The 25,127-nt window shown below is 34.1% G+C and overlaps 1 protein-coding gene across 1 annotated transcript in view; it reads right to left on the reverse strand.

Annotated features, from left to right (window-relative positions):
• Positions 1-25,127, reverse strand: part of LOC121328214 (contactin-4-like) — a 79,151-nt gene that overhangs the window by 12,305 nt on the left and 41,719 nt on the right. The window contains exons 3-15 of the mRNA XM_041272763.1: positions 21,206-21,332; positions 20,291-20,466; positions 14,453-14,548; positions 11,676-11,879; positions 10,941-11,043; positions 10,540-10,724; positions 8,616-8,749; positions 7,515-7,644; positions 7,067-7,217; positions 4,202-4,329; positions 3,331-3,506; positions 2,544-2,661; positions 1,228-1,386 (exon numbers count right to left, since the gene is read on the reverse strand). Of these exons, the coding sequence (XP_041128697.1) occupies positions 1,228-1,386; positions 2,544-2,661; positions 3,331-3,506; positions 4,202-4,329; positions 7,067-7,217; positions 7,515-7,644; positions 8,616-8,749; positions 10,540-10,724; positions 10,941-11,043; positions 11,676-11,879; positions 14,453-14,548; positions 20,291-20,466; positions 21,206-21,332 (1,887 nt within the window). The remainder of the gene's footprint in view (positions 1-1,227; positions 1,387-2,543; positions 2,662-3,330; positions 3,507-4,201; positions 4,330-7,066; positions 7,218-7,514; positions 7,645-8,615; positions 8,750-10,539; positions 10,725-10,940; positions 11,044-11,675; positions 11,880-14,452; positions 14,549-20,290; positions 20,467-21,205; positions 21,333-25,127) is intronic.

The raw sequence follows: 25,127 nt of genomic DNA on the forward strand, positions 1-25,127 counted from the left end.
TAAATGTATTTTTTTATTAATACTTCAGGATTTTATCAGCATCTAATTTGTTTGTGTGATGCGCTCATTGCTTCCTGATTTCCCCTGGTAACAGATGGACGGGGAAGTGTGTGTAGAAAAGAAAACAAAAAAAACCCACCGCTTTGCAATAATTGTCTCTTTCTTGTCACAGCTGATGTAAGGCAGTGATATGCAATGTAACAAAATAATCATATCCTGTTTTATACAGAATATTCTTCTCATTAGTGAAATTCAACTCCTATCGCAGGTATGTCATTAAAAATACATACGTACATATATACAAATAAGTGAATACAAATGTTAATGGTAGATTAATGCTGACAGTCTATTACTGGGACCTGAAAACATATAAATTCTTCTCAACCTGACAAATACTGTGTCGCCAAAAGAAATAATATAGTCATGTACACTAATTTATGTGTGTGTGTGTGTTTATATATAGTTTTTAACGTGGTTTAAATTAAATTAAAACACTAAATGCTCATACTTACAGAATGATTACAGATTTATATTAAATATATATTAAAGGGAACTGATAAGAAAATATACAGTATGATTTGAAATGCATTAAGGTGAGTAATAAACTGACTCCATTGTGATTTAGTAGTTGGTTCAAACAATATAAGAAAGCCTGTGTCTATAACCCAGCTACAAATAAACAGACCCAAACAAATACAGGATTTAAAAGATTCAATTGTGCTAACATTTCTGATATAAATCGGGAGCAAGTTCCAAAGACAAGGGGCATTATAACTGACTGTCAGAAGATTAGTATTTTCTAATCTCAGGGAACGACCAGTCACATATGTGGTTAACAGATCTTGAAGTTAAGAAGGTTCAAGACCATATAAGGCATAGGTAGTAAGAAGAACTTTATGATAATAATAATTATAATTATAATAATAATATAATAATAATAAAAAATAATAATAATAATAATAATAACAAAACAAAAGTAATTGAAATAAATCACATTTTTAAAATTGCTTGAAGCCAATTCTAGTTGACTTTATTTAGTGTAAATCATTTAACGAACTGTCGGGATTATATATATATCTATATATATTATTGATATATATACTCTAATATATCCCTAATATAATATATATATATATTGATAATAGGTCTTTACCACTATATATAAAACTTTACCATCAAATTGAAAACGGTTGTCCTGCTATGTTTTGATATATTTGAGGTCTTTACCTGTTTTAACAGCTTGCCATCCTATTGAAAACGGTGTCCTTGCCTGTATGGTGTAAGTGGTAATGGGGCTTCCATTGTCAGAGCCAGGCCTCCAGGATAACTGGGCTGCTTTATCTGCAATCTCCAGCACTTGCAGGTGTTCTGGAGGACCCGGTGGACCTGACATAGAAAATGAAACCACATACAGATTTCAGTCTGGCTTGACAGAAATCTATTCTTTGGATGATACAGTGGTACCCAATAGGAAGCATTGACACCCTCTCCCTTGAAGATCATGCAATGCATGTTGATGTTGGCTACACAGTGTAACACTGGTCTGAAAAATCACATGTGCTTGTTTTCTCCAGTTCTGAATCTGAACAAAGATTTAACATAGCTGAGTGCACAATATATCCTGTGGACTTGCTATGACCAATTGTCAAGAAGCTGTGGTACATCCCAAACTCTAATAGACTGGTAATGTGTGTCATTACTTATCTTTTTTAACTGAATTTTTAAAATATTATTATTATTATTATTATTATTATTATTATTATTATTATTATTATTATTATTATTGACCAAATAGTGTGTGTGGGAATGTAAGGTTGGCAAGGGTGGGGTTAAATCTGTCACTGCCAGCACACACACGTGTGGCCATTCCCCAGTTTGGTAATTGATGCTAATTGGAAAGTGGCCACATTTATTTACGGGATGAGAAATGCTTCCTCTGGGAGGAGGAGTTAGGTATGTGTAACCTGTGTGTATTAAACTGTTTTGTTTGTAACTATTCAGTGAAGGTGAATGCCCAGCCTGATGCTGTCACAGAAAAAAAGTGTTGTCATGAGAACTCAACGATTGATTCAGTATCTCTAAATGCATATTGCCACAACTGCACAATGAGCAACATCAGTTGATATGACACATTTAGGCATCATTTGTATTATTTTAATTTTAATTGTTTTTAGTGATGTTAATAAGAAGGGCAAAAAATAGCAATTGGAGAATACTGCAGTGAAATACAGTAAATATAGTTACTGTACAGCTGTTTATATTATAAAACTAATCAAAGCCAATTGACAAGTAACAAAGCAGCAGAACTGTTATTATTAATCAGTTGAGGGGACCTGAATTCATACCCTTGCTTCTTGAATGGGTTTACAATTGAATATTCTTTGCTGAAATAGTATCGTTTCGGGGAAACAATGATTCTAAAGTTTTAAAAAAGGGTGCATGTTTGCATTCCATCGTATGGTCTGACAAGTGAATAACCATGAAATGAAACACGTTTTAACACCACCAAATAGTTTTTAACAGACAATATTCCACAACAATACCTCTAACAATTAGGTCTGCAGCTGCTGACACGGTATCCACAACTGTATGCACCATACAGACATATTTCCCACCATTATTCAGTTGAATATTTCTGATCATCAGATCACCAGCAGAACTCTAAAAGGACATTCAATATAAAATGTCATTCGAAAGAACAATTTATGGAACACATTAAAACACATGTATAAGAAATGTATACAGCTGTTACTAGATTATTCACAATCCTTAAAATTTGAGAATTTTCCAAATCCCAAATGAAACTTTCATGGTACAGCTATGTACTATGGCCATTATTCACTGCTAAATTGTTTTCAGAAATTTAAGTGCTCTGCATCGGTGATAGATATTTCCAATTGGAACCAATTCCTGATCATAGTATGAATCACATAACGGATTAGCAGTTAACATTATTTCTGTCACCAAGACTTTACTCTACAATCCATGTCTAGTAGGGATATATTGGGGTAACTATCATTTCTTTACGCATGGCCCATTTCAGGGTTTCCAGACACCCATTCTTTTGGCTGCTCATGTGGCAGACTTACACTATTGATGTTTGAATTCAGTAATGTTACTCTCCTCAGTCATTCCAAGACAAAAAGCCCCTATACAGTGTAGAAAATCTGATACATATTTTTTTTCTATCAAAAAAATAATCCCACAGTAATACATTTTAAGAAATGCAGAGACTCAAAGCCTGCACATTCAAACCTGCTGTATTCAATCAACATATTTTCAATACTAGTGTCACAGTGGTCTTATCTGGGATTGGCTTTAAATACTTACTCCTCCAATTTTTTCATAGTGGTCCCCTTGTCGGTTAAAATCTATTAGCTTCCCATTAAAAAACCATTTGAATGTGACATCCAGTGTTGAATCTTTGGACACTTCGCATGGTAGAACAATGCTTTCCCCTACAGTTGCATCTATGCTTAAAGGTGGCAAAATAATCTTTGTTGGGTCTAGAAAAATAACAAAAAGAAACTTACTCTAATTAACAGTATAAAAAAATTGACAATGATGGTAAGGTGAGAACCTTATAATATTATCATGTTTGTGTAATTTGATTTTGATAACAGAAAGCGATACAATTACAATTTGCTCTTCATTAAATTACCAGTGATTTCTCTAAGTGGTTTTCACTGTACCACATAATGTAAATGTAGAAGAGAGAGTTTCCAGTTACAAAACGCTGAACTAGCTTACAATAATAATAGCAAAACTACTGCGACTACTAATAATAATATCTCAATGGGAAATAAATAACATTTAGGTGACATATTCAACAAAGGCATATAAGAACTGGAAAAAATTCATTTTCTCATAAAAATAGCAGTTCTTCAACATAATCTGCATACTTTTAAAGTTATTAATTGTAATGAACACAGCATGTTCATTTTTTAAAGTAATCATTTCATGTGTTACTTTAGAGTGATACTGCATAAACTTTCATTACTAGGTGCCAAATGATTTTCTTGGACATAGCCACACGACCAATAACTCACAGCTGACAAAAGCCTAGAATGAGTTATGCTACTGTCAGACAACTAGGAACATAAAACAACTATATATTTCATTATCAATTTCATGCTTGGGTTATTTATTTATTTCCACACGATCTTGAAAATACGTTAAATTCGCACTTCTAAAGACTTACCTTTTACCACCAAGCTTCCTGTGCTGCTTGACTTGCCAAATGCATTTGTCGCTACACATGTATACCTTCCGCCATCTAATTTGGTTATATTGCTGATTCGAAGGCTCCCATCCTCAAGAAATGTTATCCTGGTGACAAACATATTTTACAGTGAACAAGCCACAGATCACCAAATACATATACAAGTGCATTGAACTTTTACAACGCAGTTCAATAGACGTTCAATACCAATTATCTATGTGTAGAGGCTGGTACATAGTTAATTCATTATAGAATGATTTCAAAATGCTTGAGAAGGATGTCCAATTCTATGTGTAACCAGTTATGTTCAGTGTATTTGGCTGAAAACCATTCAATGTCAGCACCATACATATTCCCCAGCCAAAAATATTTTAAATGATTTATCAGGTGTATGAAAAACTATGTCACAGAACGGAATCTCATAATAAATGTTAAATAATTTAAAAAAAAAGGTTTGGGCTAAGAAATCTACAGGCGCTTTCACTTCTTCCCTGTTGACAGGACTATTTATCCCAACAGATGATGCTCAGATATTTATGATTCTTTTAGTTCATAACAAAGTACCCAGCATAACAGAGAAGATGATGGGAGAAAGAGCTTGAAACTGCAGCAGAATCTTTTTTTAAGCGAGGCAAGTAAATGATTGTCATACCAATAACCACCTTTTGGTGATCAGTCACACAATTTTCTTGAAATGGCCCAAACATATTCTATATATTTAAACCTTTTAAAAGAAGCATTCATTTTTATATTTGTTGCTACTAATTATTTACCTCTGATCTTTATATTTACAGCAGGACTATGGGTGGATTATATTGTCATTTAACTATATTCATGACAATCCTCTACTTCATTTGCATATTTCAAATAATCCTTGTGATTAAGTATAATTGTTGGGCTGATACAGTCAGTTTATTAGTTACTGTTTCATAGATATTATTTCATTGAGGTTGTTGTTTCTTAAAAGGCTTAAATAGCTGAATACATATTACATCAAAAAATGAGTGGGAAAGGAAAGGTGCAGTCTGAAACGGCACAATACAATTGGAATGACTTTATGACTGAAGTCTTTTCTCCAAGTCTCTGTGATTACATCAGTGCAATAAAATTCATGTAACCCATTCCTGGAGGTTATAGAACAGAATAAAGACGGATATAAACAAAAGGGGATATTAAAGAAAAATAGGCATGGATTTATTGGACTACCATTTTGGACTTCTCCATTATAGGGTTTTCTATAGGCTAGACTATGACCACTGACTTAAAAAACATTGGACAACATTGTCCAATAGACCTCAACATCCACACCCAGTTGGTCACCTGAAATAATTTCTTATTTTATTGGTAAAGTGTTAAGGATTACTATACAAAAGCATGATGCAATATACACTGTGTCTATATTGCAGGGATACATATAAAACTTTACTGGATACCATTAGCAAGTTTGGGTCAAACGCAACTGTCAATTATAAGCAGAAGCAGCCTATCTGTTCAGTCCATGTGGGAGTTCCAATCCATAGAGGAAACTAATGTCTCAAATAGAAAAGATGAATTGAATCATTACTAGAAAAAATATTGCTCCTAGTACCAAGTACTGAAAGGGTGACCTTGTCTTTTCTGTAAATCAAACCTCTGCTGGGCTATGAACTTTGAAGGCAAACAGGAAATAGTTTCAACCACAAATTTGCCAATGACTCTAAAATAAAAAAAATGGAAATTAACCATTTAGATCTTGGGAAGCATTAATGCGTTTGTCTTTTCTATGTCATGCAGTGTCTACAGGTACAGTGTTTTAATTGGCATTTTAATTGTTTTGTTGCTCTAACACTGCGTTTTTGCTGGCCCTGAAAAAGCCAAAAAAAAGCACCTTTTTGACAAGCTATATTCACAACAGAGGTATGCCTGCGCCACTACTTTTTTTAAACGATCAATATAGTTTCCAGAGTTGTTGCAACATAAAATGATTTTAATGCTCTTTATAAATTCTAATTACAGACACTTGCTACAGTTCATCATCAAGTACACTGGAATTGCTTGGCTTACTGCAGCTAGCAATCAGCACTGCTTCACTGTTCCTGTTGGAGCCATTATTATCTGTGTTTGCAAAGATGATCACACAAAAATATATCAGTCAAGTTCCAATAAGTGTTTGTTTAAAGACATTAGGTAATGGTAGTAATAGCCTTCGGCACTGCATTCCAACAAGACGCTGCCCTTGCTGTAGGAAATTGACATTTACTTGTGCAACACTGCAGAACATGTCTGCTGCTAAAAGCTTGTATTGCTTTATCCCAGTGTCTCAATACCAACTAAGGTAAGCATGCTCTACACGTTTTGGTAGAATGACCGGTGCTCCATAAAATCTGTGACCAAATTTCAATACAGGAGTTATTATAGGCAATTTTTATTTATTTATTTATTTTTATACTTATGCCCTTGTTCTCCAACTGGACCAACCCCTGCACACTCAGGCAAAGATACAAACAAATGCATACCGCGGTTTTAAGTAGACCCTTATGAAGATTTACTGAGGTTTGCCAAGGTAAGCATGGATTAGTGCAGAAAAGTATGAACAGGCTAGCACTGTACATTGCATGCAAGCATGGTAAAGCATTGTAAATACCATGAACTTGTGCTAAAGAATGTTCATACAAAGGTCCATAGATATAGTAAGTGTTTTTCTTATATGCTGCATACAAAATACCTGTTGCCAGGAAAAAAAAAACTACTTTAACAGTGAATACAGCATGCCACATTTACATAATTTTTAGGAGAACAGATATATTTTAATGGCATAAGTTTATTTTCATAATGTGATTTGTCCTTTTTTCTCAGTTGGTTTACCTTTTGTTTTCCTTGAGAACCTCACTGCCCTTCTTCCAAGAGAACGTTGCCCTCGGGGAGGCTTTGGGCCTGCACTCAATAATAACTTCCCCACCTGCAGGGATAAGTGTTGTTTTTTTCACTGGACTTTTGGAAAAATCTGGTGGAGAAGCTGAGACAGAAAGAGCGTAGTTATATAACTGCCAAGGTAGAACAGCAGGTTAACACATTACCCTTTGAAAATTGAAACATTTACGTATCTGTCTCTGCCAAAAAAGGGCAAATAATAAGGTTAATTTATTAAGGTTTGGCTAGAATCACCTTGGGGGAGGGGGGGGGGGGGGGGGGGGGGGGGTGCTAGACAAGTTTACAATTTCCATAAATGCATAGACACACTTCTTGGTAATTTTAAGTTTTATTCCATGCACATTCTATTGTCATGCTCCTACCAAAAAAAAAATCTGCTTACCTATAACTTTAAGCTCTGCACTGCAATATATGGTCCCATGATTGTTTTCTGCTAAGCACTGATACATTCCTGAATCAGTTAAATTGAGTCTTGTAATTGTTAACCAATTATTTTCTCCTTGAATTCTGTCCTGTTAATAAAGAACAACAGAACATAAAACTTTATTTGCTTTATAAATGTAGCTGCTGGTACAGAACACGCTAGCTATCTTTTATACAAAAAATACTGCAATTGTTATGGTATAATGTATAGCCACTAGGGTTGCCACCTGTCCGGGTTTGACCTGGACAGTCCAGGAATTGGCATCTGTGTCTGGGTGGCAGGAATTAACAAACCCAGACACCCTAATGTCCAGTTTTAAGTAAAAAGCAAAAGAAACAGCAACCTTCCTTTAATATTTTCTTTGACATATTTTATAACGGGACATTTTGGAGTGGAATTTATTTTGCAATTGCTAGAAATCTCAAGAGCACAATACTGTGTATACTGCATGATTATTGATTTGCACCGAAATCTGGTGGTATTGTGTTAAACTGCATTACAGTATACTGCACTTTTAATAGAGCTAGGATGAATTAAAAATATGTCTGGGTTTGGTCTATGGAAAAGGTGGCAAACCTAATAGCCACGACTTGGGAAATGACGAAAATCGGTAATTACTTTAAACAGCAAGCTGTCGATAAGCTTGGTAGCATTCAATAAACTTAATTCAATCTGCCCTAGAAGTTTGCATGACCTTTTCTTAGAACACATGCCATTCCAGTGTATTATTGATTTCCCTTGCTGTCTAATTTTTCTAAGTACATGATCTATAAGACAAGTAAAACAGTTTTGTTACATACAATCAAAAAGTGTGTGCACTGGGTGCATTATACAACAATCTAATCAAGGATAATTGTATTTTGTTATACACTTTTAAATCTAAGCACTTTATTGTCAGCCAATCGTGTAATGTTTCTATACTAAAGCTACGATATATCCTATAGGGTGAAATATATGTATAAAAATGTTAAAAGTTTTAGCTGTGTAATTATTTAAGCACATTTTCTAATCAACAAGCAAGGCACATATCAATAAATAATGCATACTTCCCTCCAATACCAGTGGGTCTCCATTCTTCAACCACCTGTACACAGGGTTTGGCTTCCCACTAGCTTTACACTCCCAGAAAAGAGTGTCTTCAATAGCCATATAGGAATCTTTCAGTGTCTGGACCCATTGCAGGTGTTCAAAATCTATGAGTGAAGAGTAAAATAATTATTGTAATGTTATAGTAGTTGTAGACAAACCATCTGGTTATAGTCCCACTTTAGCTATATACTGTGATAACATAATTGAAGCGGTCAGCCTCTGAGGGAATAACACATGCATTCTCAAGCCAAGACATGTGAGACATGTGTACAGTCGTAGTAGAAGTTGTTCAATGACTAAAAAACACACACACACAAACACACACACACACACACATATATATATATATATATATATATATATATATATATATATATATATATATATATATATATATATATATATATACTCAATTGTGATTTTTTTGTTCATCTTTTGTGAAAGTTAAATTGTCATCTCAACTCTTAATAGTCTAACGGACAATAATTGTAAGAAAAGAAACGCTGATACGTAAAGGCCATGTTGTCTGCCCTGGATTAGGTACAGTAGATTCGGCAGGCCCAGCCATGTAGGGGGAAATAATACAATGTTAAAACAAGTTTCCTGCTGCATAAGCACTACTGCACTGTTGATGAAAGTAAATACAAAAATAAAGGTTGTCACACGGACAGTACAATGGTAACAGAGCATGCATGCCTTTAGGGAAACATCCTTTACTGAATGTTGTCCTTTTAACTGGCAAACAAACATGTTTCTTTTTTTTCTTTTTTTTTTAATGTTTTGTTTTTTTCCCCTATGCTATCTGTGCTTAACAGCTTAACAACAGATTAGCATCTTTGGATACCACAAAAGCCCAAAACATAAAAGGTTAATTGGTACAAATTAATTCTGGATAATCTTGTCTGCATAATACCCTATCACAGTATGAGAAAATAATAGTTATTAAATTACTCTCACTATATAATTAATAGAACAACCATTTTAATTAGGATTGCTTCAGTGAACTCTGACAATAATTAGACAACTTCATTTAGAGCGATGATGCCATTAGGTATATTGTGTTATCTGACACATTTAATTAGATTATCAACTCTTGATTCACTTTTACCAAATTAAAATGTGACAGTTAAAAATTAAGTCTCATTTAGATTGGATTTATCTTACTTGAATTCTGATACCCCGATTGACTATTTTGTCACCATTTTGGTATGTCTCCTTGAGGTTTCAGTCTGTGTAAACCAGTGTACAACATCTTAAGCGTCGTCTTTCTCTGCCATGAGTAAAAGAATTCAACTGGCCTTTGACAATGTTGCACTGTCTGGAGTTTACTTCATAACACATGCATAGAACTCCAAACTGGAATCAACCATCAGTTAAATTTGAGAGAGGGGCTTTAGAATAGTAGAACTGAATCCCACTCCAGTGTCCATGGCGTTGTGAGATAGCAGCTCACCCCATTGCATATAACAGCTTATTGAAAATAATTGATTCCCAATGTAGCCCAAGAGAACATATAAAAAATAAAGCCCTGGCATTGATCATAACAATGAGACTATATCAGAATAAAAACTCAGGTCAAGCGGTTGAGAAATGAAAGAGAAATCTGTGCACTGGCACTCTTCCAACTTTCTATTGCAATTTCGTTTCACTTGCAATGCTAGATCTCAAGGGCACAACTTGCCAGATGCAGACAAGACTTTCCCTTTAAAACAAGAAACCTCAACTTCCAAGCTTAAGTGTAACTGCATAACACAGCAATACATGGCACCAGTACAGAACTAAACATAAAAAAAAAATTACAGATGTCCCTTAACAGTGGCATAGTCGTGTAAAGAGTTTTCACCCATTGCAATTCAGTGGAAACTGTTTTATGTGAATCAATCCAAGAACATACCATAGAAGGTCAGCCTTCCTCTTGCAGTATTCCTCCCTCTTGAGTTTTCAGCAATACATTCATATGCACCTGCATCCTCTTGCTGGAAGTATGGAATTTCAAGGACCCCACTGGAACTATTCATTTTGACTTTGCCTGGGAAAGGGGCGCCATCTGCTCTTCTCCATGTTATTACAGGGACAGGGCTAGGCAGGTTTAAACAAAAATAAATAAAAGAATAATAAAACACAGAAACAAGGTCCACAAATAGTCCCCAAATAAGTACTTATTTCACTAATAGACTGTTTGTGATCAGTGATGCATGTTGTTGTTTTACTTAGTTAGCAGCAACTGCTTAAACAGATTGCTATTCATGTGGCTGTTCAGTGCTTATGCATTAATTAAAAACAGTTCAGACTTACTTTCCCAAGGCGAAGCATTCCAGCTTTACTGATGAGCCTTTAGCAACAGAAACTAAGTCTGAAAATTGAACTTCTATTTTGGGCTCATATTCTCCCATCACAGCTGTTAAAATGAAACAGAATTATTAAAATTCTTGTTGACCTAGCTTAGCGACATTTCTCCATCAAAAGCTGTTGTCACTTATTTAGCTCCATAAAAACAGAAAACCATAAAAAAAAAAAATCACCTCTGTTAAATTCACACAGAACATGATTTTAAAAAGTCTACAAAAACGCTGTATTAATAGATCTGTACTCATAGTATTTTTTTTTTAAATTAAGTAATAACATTAATTTTATTTCTGCCTTTGAGTCCTTGAAAAGCATAAGTGAAATGACAAGTTACCTGCAGCAATAAGAATCAATGATTCACCAGTTTGCCTCATTCTTCTACTGGGATCAGTGCTGTTTAAACACCATGCTGATTAACCTTCTTAAGGTTTCTGAGCAAAATGAATGCTGCCTTGGGTCTTGGCAGCTGAAATGTAGTGTTTTAATTACCTACTTCCATGCTGCCAGACATTATTGGTTTGTTTTGTACCTTTGTTTCATTTATTATTTGCTGTATACTACACAACGCATAGTACTTGTCTGGCTGCACAAACCCCGATTGGAAGTAAACTTGGATTTACCTGAAGTCTGAGATTGGTGTCTGTGAAAGCAATGTATGTAATAATAATAATAAAAAAGACTTACCATCCCTCCGTAGTACTACAGGAGTTGGAGAACTCAAAGCAATGGCGTTGGTTACAACATTCCTGACTACGCAGGTGTAATTGCCTACGTCTGATGCTTCCACTTTTGCTATGTATAAATTTCCTGTCTTTTGTGACACAAATCGCCGATTGTCCTGCTGCACAAAGTTTGGATGCTCATTGAAAATCCATGAATATGTTAGTTCTAAAAAAAATAAAGAATTGTATTATACAGGTTAAAAGAGTTGCGTTAAATATGTTATAATACTTGCTATGAATGTATAATTTATATATAAATTACCATTGTTATCCTAATATGATTAGAAGTTATTTTCCCCACCCTCATACATAATGCTTCACATACAGTAACAAATACTTAAAGTTTGAATTGGCTCTGGGCTAAGAACTTCAGACAATATAAATGAAGATATGACAAGGATCTCAACCACAACCAGGGCAGCATGACCTTATAATACAGAGATCAGCAAAAGTATTTTTAATAAACAAAGTATGATGCTTCTCCCTTGGAGATCCTACAGTATGTAAATGTCAGAAGAAAAGTTCACCAGATGTCCAATATGCACCCACTATCCCAAGTATGTAGCTTGGCAGACAAATAATATCATACTAGCTAAATGGTAAAATTCTGTAGGGACTTGGGTCTAGCTGAGCACCCATAATGTTGGAAGACAGATGGTAATCAATGACTAATGTCACAACTTTTTATGTCACAACATATATTACGGGTAGGCAAAGCAAATCTGTTTGTGCATCCAGTATTCTGAGACAGTATTCATATATTTTTTGAATAGCATGTACAAATCAATAATTTACCATTAATGTTAGTACACAGTTTCAGTAGATAAAATATTTAACAGCTTTTGTATAGATGATCCTTGCGAAGTGAATTGGTTAAACATTCCGATGTGGACTTGTCCATTTCCAATTCTGTTACTATTTTTACTGCTTGTACTCAGCTATTCACCCCAAGGGTCATTGTATTACTTACAGTAACTTAGTATGCCATCTTATTACTCGGTACACTTATTTACTGCACATTCTGTGTGTCCTGATAGACAAGGCACTCTAGTTGCTTGCCACATGTTTTGTAGCATTTCTGTGGTGTCCAATCCATCTGTATACTATTTTCAACATGTTGATTGCAGCTGCTCTGCTGCTGTTCCTCTCACAGTTCTATTAATTCCATTGTTGACAACATGATTTTACTGCACTTATGATAATCTGCAATATGCACCTTGGAGAGACTGTCCTCAAATGGAACCCAATGAGATGCGGCACTGGAACAGTTATATGCATATACATTTGGTTCCACCAAATCTATTTTATATTGCAGAGACTGTAATATTATTAACTCTTTAGGGTCCAAGCTATTTTCACCAGTTTTTTTTTTTTTTTACTGTTAGATTTGTGCCTATAACTCTTTATCTATAAAATTTACAGGTACATGGCATACATGAAATTAATGTACACACACTACTTCCATAAAAAAAAAAAGTTAAAAAAGTCTGAGACTCAGCCTGTTTAGTACAGATAACAAAAACCACAGAAAAAGAGATGCTTTTTAGAAAATCATTGTATGTAATTATTGTAAATGTATTTTAGCATGGCCAGCTCAAATCTGACAGTATACAATAAAACTTAAACATGTAGGGAACAAGGGGAAAAAAATCAACACATTGGATAATAAATAAAGGAATTATGGCCAAAAACAACCAAAAATAACTACAATTGAAACATATGCAAAAGAAGAAAAAAAAAAAGAAACACATTCAAATTATTCATGCCAGGGGCCCTGATCATGTGATGCAAGATGGAGCTATTCACTATGGCTGCTTGACGACCATGGCAACCTAACCCAAACAGCTGGCTTGTGATCCATAAACATTGTTAAGAAGAACAACAAATATATATTTACTGGAAAATATGGACTTGTACCTTCAATTTGGCTATTTCTCTTCTTCTATAAAAATTTTGTCTGAAAATGTTTGTTTACTGCACCTAGGTAGGTCTGTCATAGAGCGCAGCAATAACATTGCAAAACACTCGCATTCATGGCTCTCTAGTTCCAGGCTACAATCCTGGAAATACATGATTAGGACCTCATTTTGAAGCCCCGAATCCTTTTGTTTCAAACCAGGCCATGCAAGCAGGGCTGTGTGTTACAGTGCTCAAATAAAAAGATTTAATGGGCCTGGTCAACTTTTTATTTTATTTATTTATTTTTTACAAGCAAAACTATTTCTTAACTAACACTAATTTCAACATAAAATAAAACACAAAATAACTAAAACTCTTACTAACAAATTATTTGATAGTCCAGTACATAGTGCCAGTCATTTATATACACCCTTAAAATGGAGATACCTCCAGCTTACTTTTTTTCTAGTTTGGTGTTTTAATATAACCTCCATATGTTATATCTAGCTTTTAGCTGATTCATCATGACTGGCTGGTCCAACAAATTAATACCCTGCCATCAAACAGCAGGTAGACTAATTTAGGCCTTTAAAAAAAAACACTTAATGTGCACTTTCATATTGGCATACTTTTTAGTATTATTCCCCCTAATGAGGCAGAAAGGAACAAAAACGTCCAAAAAAACTATTGCAAAATCTTTGACAGGCTGCTTGAGATGTATGGCACTGTTTAAAGTGAGCTTCTGAATTCAGTTAGCTTTTAGAGGGTATCCTACTGTGGGATACAGAATCTGATTGGCTGAGATGATTCGGAGGTTTATAATATAGTTAACTTCCTTACCTCCTGAATGTGGAGGTGGTCCACACAGCAGTACAACAGCCTGTCCCTCTCGAACTGGCACTGCATTTCTTAATTTACTGTTGAAGTTTTCAAGATCTGGATGAAAATAACAATAAATAATAAATAATAAATAATAAGTTATTTGTTTAACCATAACCATTACTGACAAATGCATTTAACAAAAAAAAAAAAAAAAAAAAAAAAAAACAAGCAAAAAAAAAACAAACAAACAACATTATTTTACCTAAATAAGCTTAAAACATTTTGACTCCTTCATATTTACAACTTTTGGGGCATGTTACAAAAGGAACATGTAATACAATTAAATTAACAACAACACAGGGTTTATTTTTAATTTATAAATTCTACATTCATTAACTGGACATTAATTCCCTTTGCAAAACAGAAGACTGTATGTAGCAGGGCTTTTATTTTATAGACTGCAGCACAGAAACACATCTTAAGATTTTTACAAATACATCTGAAGCATACCATTTTACACACTTTGTACATGCCTATTCAATTACTTTGTGTTCCTTAACCAGGCTTTCTTGAAAAGATCAGACAACAGGCAGACTTTGTGTTCTGTTGTATTTTAACCTTAAAATGTAAAACGATTTTACAGACTTTGTTTAGATGTATTTATCAAATCTTCTGCCTTAATAAATCTTGTACTTTATTCCATTATAGCACAAGTCCTTGTCACAAGTGTTTTGAAAATTGTATAATTCTGCTTTTAAAACTAAGTTTATTAGCATACTCTGGCACTCCATTTTAATGACACAGTGAAGCAGCAAGCATTATGATCAAACACTGTTTATATCATTAAAATAGCCCCTCTATGTGATATACTCTTATTCTGACATGAATTACTGAACTTGATTTGCGCCTGCTGTTTAGAAGCAAGCTACCCATTAGTATTCCATTCAGCTATTTCTGTTTTTTTCTGTTTTCCATGCAACTATTACATTTTTAAGGGCATAACTGAAAGATACTGCACATGCAGATTAAAAGCATTTTTAGTAGCAGTCAGTAACATATACTGTAAATGCATATTACTTCAGATCCAGTCAGTCACTGCTGAATATATCCCCAATTCACCTATTTCATGTTGCCTAAAACATGAGAGGTATTACAATATGTGTGCACTACCCAATAATGATAAGAAAATTGAAACATATTGGATTTTATTGTGTTGAACTATTGTGTTATTGTTGCCACTAGCCCCTGCAGCTCAATAAAAATGTATGATTTCAGCCTTCAAGTATACAGATCTATTCTGTAAAAGTTATAAATCTATTAAGTCTAACCTATATTCTCTCTTCCATACCTGTCTAACAGAGCAGAGAGGTCTTAGCGCTGGCAAGCAGGTCACAAGGTAAGACATAGCGAAAGGTTCACAAGCCAAAACGTTTCTCTTTAACTTTTGACTTATCCCCAAAAAGTCTAGTGGTGCATAATATGGCAGATGGATAGCTAAACCTAAGACTAAATGGTAGGACTTAAAATATAAAAATAGGTTGAGGGAACTAAAGTGGACTAGGCCAGTGGACACACTTGGAAGTTAAGTGGAGACAGATTACATGGCAGAGGGAAAGAGGCACTTTATTCACAGATTTATGTACTGGGTTGCAAGCATTAGCTACAGTCATGAGGTCAGTATTTATAAGCAGGTGTAATAAAACAAGCAAAGACCAAAACAAAAATGTTTGGGGGTCAAATTAACAGAATTCTAGTTTATCCAAGCGACGGTACAAATTAAAATGATCCTCCAGATATCAGCATGCTCTCTGAAATGCTGAAATACTAAACCTGCACAATTGCAAACTATTATATGTAATGGAAGAACACAACTTACATTAAAGAAAATCGCCAAACTGCAAGAAATTGTATTACCAATAGCCTCTACACCCACATAGGAAAATTAGCAAGATTAAAACAAATCATGGCGTTTAATTGAGTATTATGGTGTATTAATCAACAAATGTCTTGTATGTTTTTTCATAATTAACAAGAAACCCTCTTGTAATTTAGACATAACATTTCAAAATATTAATAACCACCTTCTCTGACATGTGTAATGGATTCCGAACTCACTTGAGGTAAAATAACTAACTTCTCATCAAACACCAATACAGGCTGAGGAATACATTGCTTTGGGGATCTCTCTCTCTCTCTCTCTCTCTCTCTCTCTCTCTCAAATATCCCAAAATGAATCTGGAAAATACCATATTAAAACTATTTTTATTAAAGTGTACTTGACCTTTGTCTGACTGATCTTTTCAGCCATCCCCCATCCATTGAGCTGAATTTCCTGATTCATTTAAAATGCTTGTCATCCTGCATGTCAGAAGATTATTAATGTACCAGCATGTTGGCTCAATAGAATATTTTTCTTCCTCTTTGACAGTCTACATTCTAATGTTGAAAATTAATATCCCAGAACCACTGGGAACTGAAGTTATAAAGACCAACACTTTGAGTTGTAATACAGCAATCTGTTTGGCAGTGGGAGGATTTTTGTCCCATTTTACCACCAGGGAAATACATTGAAAACGGAAGATGTATGCATCGTTGACTCATTGGACTCTGAGAGCTAACTCAAACAGCTCATGTGCATTGCATAGCTGGGTGATAGACGTTTATCTCGTTCACTTTGTACTGAACACTGCATCTGCCAAACAGATTACTGCATTACATCCAAACTGTAAGTGTAACAAAGACAAAAGACACTATTCAGTATAGAATGTCAACTAAAGTTTTATGTTTTAAACTGGTGACTGTAGATTATTAACCCTTTAGGACTGTGATCGACTAAACAAGATCATACTGAAGTGTCATTCTGGGCCTGTGATTGGGTCAACACAATAAAAACACACTTAATTTCTTTGATTTACTAGGCCACCATACTCTGCATATCATTGGATGGGGGAGGGATGACGTCAAGTTTGACGTCACTGAGATGGGCATTTCAGATTACAGATTACAGTACACTGAGGAACAAAACAGCAAAGGAACTTTTTTTTTTTTTTTTTTTTTTTTTTTAAAAAAGGAAAACACTGTAAATCCGATATATTTGACCTATAATTATATTAGAACATGTATTTTCTCTCGTGTTTTAAATATACAGTACAACCTCAGAGTTGCAAACGCCTTGGGAATGGAGGTTGTTCGGAAGTCCTGTCTGGTGCTGTCAGTATCAGTTTCTCAGCACAGAGTACAGTAGTTGCTCAGTAACAAGGTGCAAACAGGTGATTGATCGATCTGTATGAGTGTTTACGATGGTGTTTTGTGAAAAAAAAAATTAAATCTAAATTTATAACAGTGTTTTTTTTTTTTCTTTAGCAAAATAAAATCTAAGCCCATTTTAGGGACTGTTGTTGATTACAACTTGGGCACTTCATATAAGGACTAGCAAGTTTACATCAGGCTAGTAGCACAATATTGTTAGTTTTTAGCTTAACACATGTTGAACATGTTTCTCTAAGTAGAATACATAACAATAAAACAACACTTAACATACATTTAAAAAAAAAAAAAAAAGCAAAACATTTTTTATGGTTTCTGAATAACTATTTAATGTTCTGACGATTCCAAGATTTAATAAAAATGTATATTTTAGTTAAGTTTAATAGAAAGAGAGACAACCAAAAAACCTCTGTTCCTGAGGGAGCATTATTATGTTTCTAATAAGGTACAATTATTTATATTGTCATTAGAACACAGCATCTCTGCATTTTTTAATAAACTGTTAACCATGTTTGCTTTTGTGTACAAGGTAGCTGAACTGAAGAACAGCTCCTTGTAAGGATAGTATTTTTTTTTTAGTATAGTATTATTGTTTAGGCTATTGCAAATACTCATGTATTGACATCATCCACCGTTGTGATACTGAAGCCTGAAGGTTACCAGACAACATTTGGGAACTGCGAGTTGAACAAAATCTAGTGCTGTATAACATTTTTTTGATTTTAAACAGACAGAAAATATATATATATATATATATATATATATATATATATATATATATATATATATATATATATATATATATATATCAGACATTTTGTTTGCCATATTCTTTCGAAACCTGGCCTGGCAAGGCCCTTCTCGTTATGTTAAATTTATCTGCACGAGGCAGGCCTTACCACACGGGTTATGTTGCTTAATTATAGAACTTCCACATTTGCTGAACAACTGTGAACATTCCACCCACACACCCAATCTCTCGACACACTGATTGCAAGAGGAGAAGATTTTCCAGATTCAATGGCAGATGATAGTACTGATGTGGTAACTGCAATTGAAAGAGTCTCTGCACACAGAGATTCAACAGCAAGCAAATCTTGTTGACTTGCACCTGTATGTAAATACACAGTCGTGGTTGGAATAGGAAAGCTGTGCCTCAGGATAAAGTAAGCACACAGACATTAAGGGAACTTGTGCCAGCAGAGCACCATGGGACAAGAAAAACAAACAGACAGAACAATAACTTCAGAAGAAGCTGTGAGGCAGCATATTTTTTCTATGTTGCCTGTTCAGGTTGGGTTTTAGATTACCCCTGAGCTGGTTCACAGTTGTAGTACACAAGTTGAAGCCATATGTCCTTTTAATATCTATACTGTATTGACTTTTTTTTTTCTGCTGTGCAAAATAATTAGAAGATAAATAATATATAAACATGTTTGCTTCATTGTAATAAGTATGGGGTGTTAACATGACTATGGGATATTTCAAAATATGATCTACGTATGATATACTATTTTGCACAACCATCCACAAACTTCCGAATCATATGCAGATGTATGATTCGTAATTTACCACAGAGCAAATGCTATTGGGAATAGTTCAATTAAGAACACCATCTTCAGGCATGTTATGAATTAATGTTAATATAGCTATTTTATTGCAGAGAGGTAATATTAATACAAATATTATATCATCATGGTAGACAATATAGTTTTTATTTGTATTTTATAGAACATCTTCTTTAAATGGAACATTTTCTAAAAGATCATTCATGCTGTAGCAGCAACAACATTATCTGGAGAGTCAGGAGGAAGCTATTTCACTATGTATCACTGCTATATTTATACAGTAGTTAAATAATGTTGTTTTTTACTTTGTAAAAATTACACTGCACTTGAGAAATGCAACATGATTACACTTTGTCAAACAGTTTTCAAACATCTTGAGGACCATCTCATTAAGTTGTGATAAAACTTGGTTACAATTTATTTTTTTTAAATTTGGATATATTTAGACATCTGTCACACATTTTTACTCAGTGGTTTTAGATCATGCTGCTCTAGAATGATGATCAATTTATTTTTATAAATATTTTAGATTTGTTTACTGGATAAAATAAACATAGGGTACAGACTTGAAGGTCTGCCTATGTCAAGGCAATTCCTCCGTTGAAGTAAAATACATACTGTAGTGTTAAAATGTTTCTGCTTTGCAATATGGAACATACAGCGACAGCTACTGTATAGGCTGAATGTCTAAATAGAAAATGGAATGTAAAGTGTAAAAAACTAAGAAATGGTTCTTGTGTGTTGATAAAGTTAACCTTGCTTGTGTCCTGGGAGGAATTATTTTGTTCAGTTCTTTTCTGTGACAAGCCCAGGTCAATTAAAATCAACCATCATTTTACTGGCTGTGAAGTACTGCAACTACTGAGGAGCTAACAAAATAAAAATAAAAACTAATTCTGGCTGGGTGAGAATCAAAACGTTCACCTTCGACAAACTTAACCAAGGTTAAACAATGAACTCTTGTACAGAAGGAAAGACCTTTTTAAAATAAATAAGTGTACATAAACAGGAAATAACTTACATGCAAACTGAACGTTTGCTTCTCTGCTCACAATGGTTCCAAATGAATTGGTTGCAAAACACTGGTAAGTTCCACCATGTCGGTTTTTGTCAGGGTTATTGATCAATAGGTTACCTTCCACCAAACTATAGTGGTAATCCATACCAAGGTCAATGTCTATTCCATTTAGCTTCCACCTACAGAAAAGGGTTAGTAGAAAAGTAGTTTTGTGCAATAATGTATTAAAAAAAAGGCACACCCTACTAATATTTACTATAATCTAAGAGAAGAAAACATTTAACACACTAAGACTATAAAATCGAATCCCAGTAATGAATAATAGTATGTACTGTGTTAATTATTGTTAGATCATGAATTATGAATGACCCTATTCAAATATGTGGAGATTGTTCATATTTTATCCATAAAAATTGGCTTACATTTTCATGTTATTATTGCTATTATTACCATGGACCATTTATCCTATAGCGAATACATCCATGCTTGTGATGTTAAATAACCCATTTAGAATACATAATATGTAACTACTTAAAACGCTATTGCATAATAGGAGTTTTTTTATTTTCTGTGCTGTACTTTAATTTTGCTACACTCTGTATTTCTCAATGTGTGTATGGTGTCATCAGCATAGACATGCATCCCTAAATCCACTAATCTACTATCATTAAAACCAGCTCCTCTGCTCTTAAATGCACTTTTATAATAAAATCATGCTAAGTCATTAGCGCTAACAATATCCTACAACATATATTGAATCTATTAACCTTGATTGTGTCTTAAAAAGTAGGTGTTATCTAATGGTACCTATTAAACTCACTGATATAATACAGAAATTCAAAAACACAGCAATATAATAATCTACAATCAATTTAATAGCACTGAAGAGGCAGAACTTGAAAAGGATAAATACAATACCTGTATTCTGGTGGTGGGTTTCCCTGTGCTTTGCAATTAATAAACACCTTCCTGTTCTCAGAATCAAAAGGAAATGTAATGTCACTTGGCTCTTGTGTGAACACTGGTCCGTGTAATGCATGTCTCTCTGCGTTGGGAAAAACAATTTAGATTAGATTACAGCAAGTGTTAGTGCTAACAAATGAAGACAATCAGTCAAAAAAAAAAAAAACATTTCAAAGCAATTAGCGTGGCAAACCACAAATTGAGATCATATATATAACTTCTTTACTGGGTTTACTACAGCGCCTTGAGTCAATATATACCCTTAATGTCTTAATATTGGAGATACTCAATATGTGGCTGAAATATACTTGCAGGCTGCAACGCTGCAAGTACCAGGAATGTTACTCTCAAGGTTTTAACTAGCAAACGTATAGTCAAATGCTTATCTATGCTTCTCTATGCGTTCACTATGAATCATTAAACTTTTATTAAGGTACACTTTTAAAGGGTATTATCATAGCGATTTTATCATGGAATAAGTCTACTCTTACACCTCAACTGGGCTCACCCAATCACACAATTACTCTACAACTTGCATGACAGAAACTGCTTTAAAACCAATGGACCTTTGGAAACCTTTGGAAACCAATCATAAACCTCAGCCCACTCAATGTGTAGGAACATCCACAAATCCATTCAGTCAGTGGTATGCAGGACCCATATCCAATCGAAACAGTGTGAGGCAGCATCTGTTACTATAGCTTGTCTACAGCCTGGCATTAGTGTTAGCATGTCACACTCAACACAGCATAGGTATAGATAGTGGTGACAGCAGGCTCAAATAGATCTCAATGGGGCTTAATAGATCCTGTGTTCGATGGTAAGGAGACTATTGAGACTACAGTAATTGTCTTTACTTGTTAAGTTCAATATTGAACAATTAGGGATGTGTGTTGGAATTGTAATGATTCTGCGACTGTTACAAATATGTTTGGGTTGACGTTAATCACAGGTTGTGCTGTAGAGTAACCGGATGTTAAAGTTATATTATGCACATTTTTACAATTTTTTGGAAAAATGTCTGTGAGTTATATACAGTTTTCTCAGTATTCTCTATACTATAGACTATGTGGTGTTTTTGATTAAGAAGTGTACCACGGTAACCCAGATGCTGGTTTCAGTATCCACAACTCATCTATAGTCTGAAAGCTTTAGAACACTACACATGATAATGTGTGAATCAGCTGGTGAGTAGCATTGTATATCTGTATTTATGTAAAGCATTTTACTCGCAAAGGAAATAAAGCATAATTCAAACTTGTATTTTAGCAGCTGGTGATCAATAATGGTTAACATTCCTTTTAAACAGCTGTCTATTCAAATGTATACTACTGTATAAGAGATTTATTTTTAATTAAGACCCCCCGCCCACCACCACCACCACCACAACCCTTTGGTCAGAATAATGTTAATTTCATTTTTTACAGGTTTGTAACCTTGAGTAGGACAAAGTGTATACTGCTTGATAGTGCATACGAATGCTAACAAGGGAATTAATCTCCACTTTGCCTTGAGCAATGGACTTCCTGACAAGACTCCAATGGGATACCCTTAATTTCTCGCTCTTTGGATGTCCTATAGATATAATACATTAATTATTATTTCAAAGTGTACTTATGAGAGAGGTTTCTAAGAACAGCTTTTTTCTGAGAACTGCAGCAGAGTTTAGGTTTGACAAGTCTAAAGCTGCATTTGTTTCAATGAGCTTTTTAATGCAGCTCAAGGCGATTCATTTTAATTACCTGTTGATCTGAACACTATAATAATGTAGTTAACTAACCTGGCTCTTACATGAGCAAAATCACCGGCTAAACTTATACAAAAACAAGATATGAGAAACAAACAAGAGCTGTAAAATTTAAGTTCTGTAACCAAGTGCTGTTTCCCAGGTAGGAAGCTAATTTCATTACATAAATAAATGATTAAGTGCATTAGGAAATTGTTAAGGATTTAATGGGTTCAATTTAATATTTTAAGACACGGTGAGAACATTGGAAAGGCTTTTTTTTTTAATTTATTGTTTTTTTTTTTTTTTGGATCAATTGTTTTTACTTTGAACAAAAACAATATTTTAACATCCATAGAACCCCACATAGACTTAAATATCGTTGCTGGCCATGTCCGAAAAAGCCTAGCTGAGGTTCACTCCAGATGAGTAATATCTCTAAAAACACCGAGCCAAGAGCAGGAAAGTGATTAATTGATGTCATAATTCAGTAAAAATAAACAACCCTTAACAAATGCTTACAGGCAAATGTTAAGAGCAGGGTCAGAAATATTATCATTGGTAAGCATTTCTATGTGGTACCATAAGCTCTAAGAATGAGTTATTTGGTAATGTTTGTTTCATAATACATACATTGGAAAACCACACTCTCAATATGGATGTGGCCAGAACAGGGAACTGTATTCAGTTATAACTATAAATAGTGTGTTCATTGAGAGATATTTGTCAGGGAGCCTAAAAGCAAGGGTTAATAGTCAAATCCTACAACATCTGTGCTAAACATTACATCTACCTTCTAACCTTGATCAGAATGTCATTTTCTTGAATTAATTAACCCTAGTGTATGCAATGGAAACACTTAATTAGATGCAGTAAACCATAAAATACATTTAAGGGAAAAGTCTGCTTTGATAGGATGAACATGCCTGTAGTGATATAAAATTAGAAAGAGCTGTCATAAGGAGAAAGTCAAATTAGAAGGGGTTCAAAACAAACCCTAAGCTGCAAAGGTAACATACCTGATAATTACATCACATCTTTATTACATGAGAAATCAGAACTAATTTAATTTCTACCGAAAAAAAACTTGTATACCACATGTTTCAACACATTTCAAAGAATTGTACTACATATTATTGCAAATGTTTGTTATTTAAAAAATACAATCCTAATTGAACTGTGGGGTGATTTCACTACTGTCTTTGCAGAAAGTTCTTATCCAAATGTCCTGTGGTGACAAATTTCTATCTAAATACAAGTCCCATTCCATCTGACTAAAAATATATGCTCATAAAACATATATAGTATATAGGAAGCAACAATTAGTTCAATTTCCAGTATAATGTGTTAAATCTGTTTTGTTTCAAGTAGTGTATGTATTGTTATCAGTGCAACCACTATATGTTTTTTCACATCAACAACAGTAATATTGTGAACAATATAGAAATGCAACCAATGCAATTTACCCTGGAGATGTAGCATTGGCATTTATTGTATTAGTGCATGGTACAAAATACTCAATAAAACAAATCTAGACATTGTTATCAGCAGCCATGTTGCAGGTCCCTTGAGGAAGTTAATTTACTCCACTAATACAAAGCGAACTCTGTCCAAAGGGAGCTATAAAGGTTTCTGTTTAAAGAAGCATAGTAACTAACATAGAGGTGATTTTGCCTCATTGAACAAAGGAACACTAGGGAAATTAAAATTCACTAGATGCATAACACTCTTCACAGGTTTATTTCAAAATGTTATATGTCTCTAGAATCATAGATGTGCAGTTGGGGTAATAAAAGATGATTAATGCTAATAGTTAAAAGGACTTTTTATGAGAGCAAGGAGAAGACCTCAGTCTATATTTGCATGAACATGATAGAAATAAGGTATTGTATGAAATATAGAATGGATTGATTTGTACAACTAATACAAATTCCATATAATATTATAACTGATCTATTATGCAATTACATTTGAGTTACAGTACAGTGCTAAATGCACACAACTATAGCTACCTCACATTTTATGTAAAGGTGTTGTAAACTTTCTCTACAGAATTAGTTGAAATCAGAGGTGTTTTTAGTGTGGGGTTATTATCATCTTTGTAAACAAATCAGAAAATGTAGGAACACCAGAGTAAATTTGAACCCATAC

Source organism: Polyodon spathula, chromosome 16, assembly GCF_017654505.1.
Source record: "Polyodon spathula isolate WHYD16114869_AA chromosome 16, ASM1765450v1, whole genome shotgun sequence".
NCBI classification, from domain to species: Eukaryota; Metazoa; Chordata; class Actinopteri; order Acipenseriformes; family Polyodontidae; genus Polyodon; species Polyodon spathula.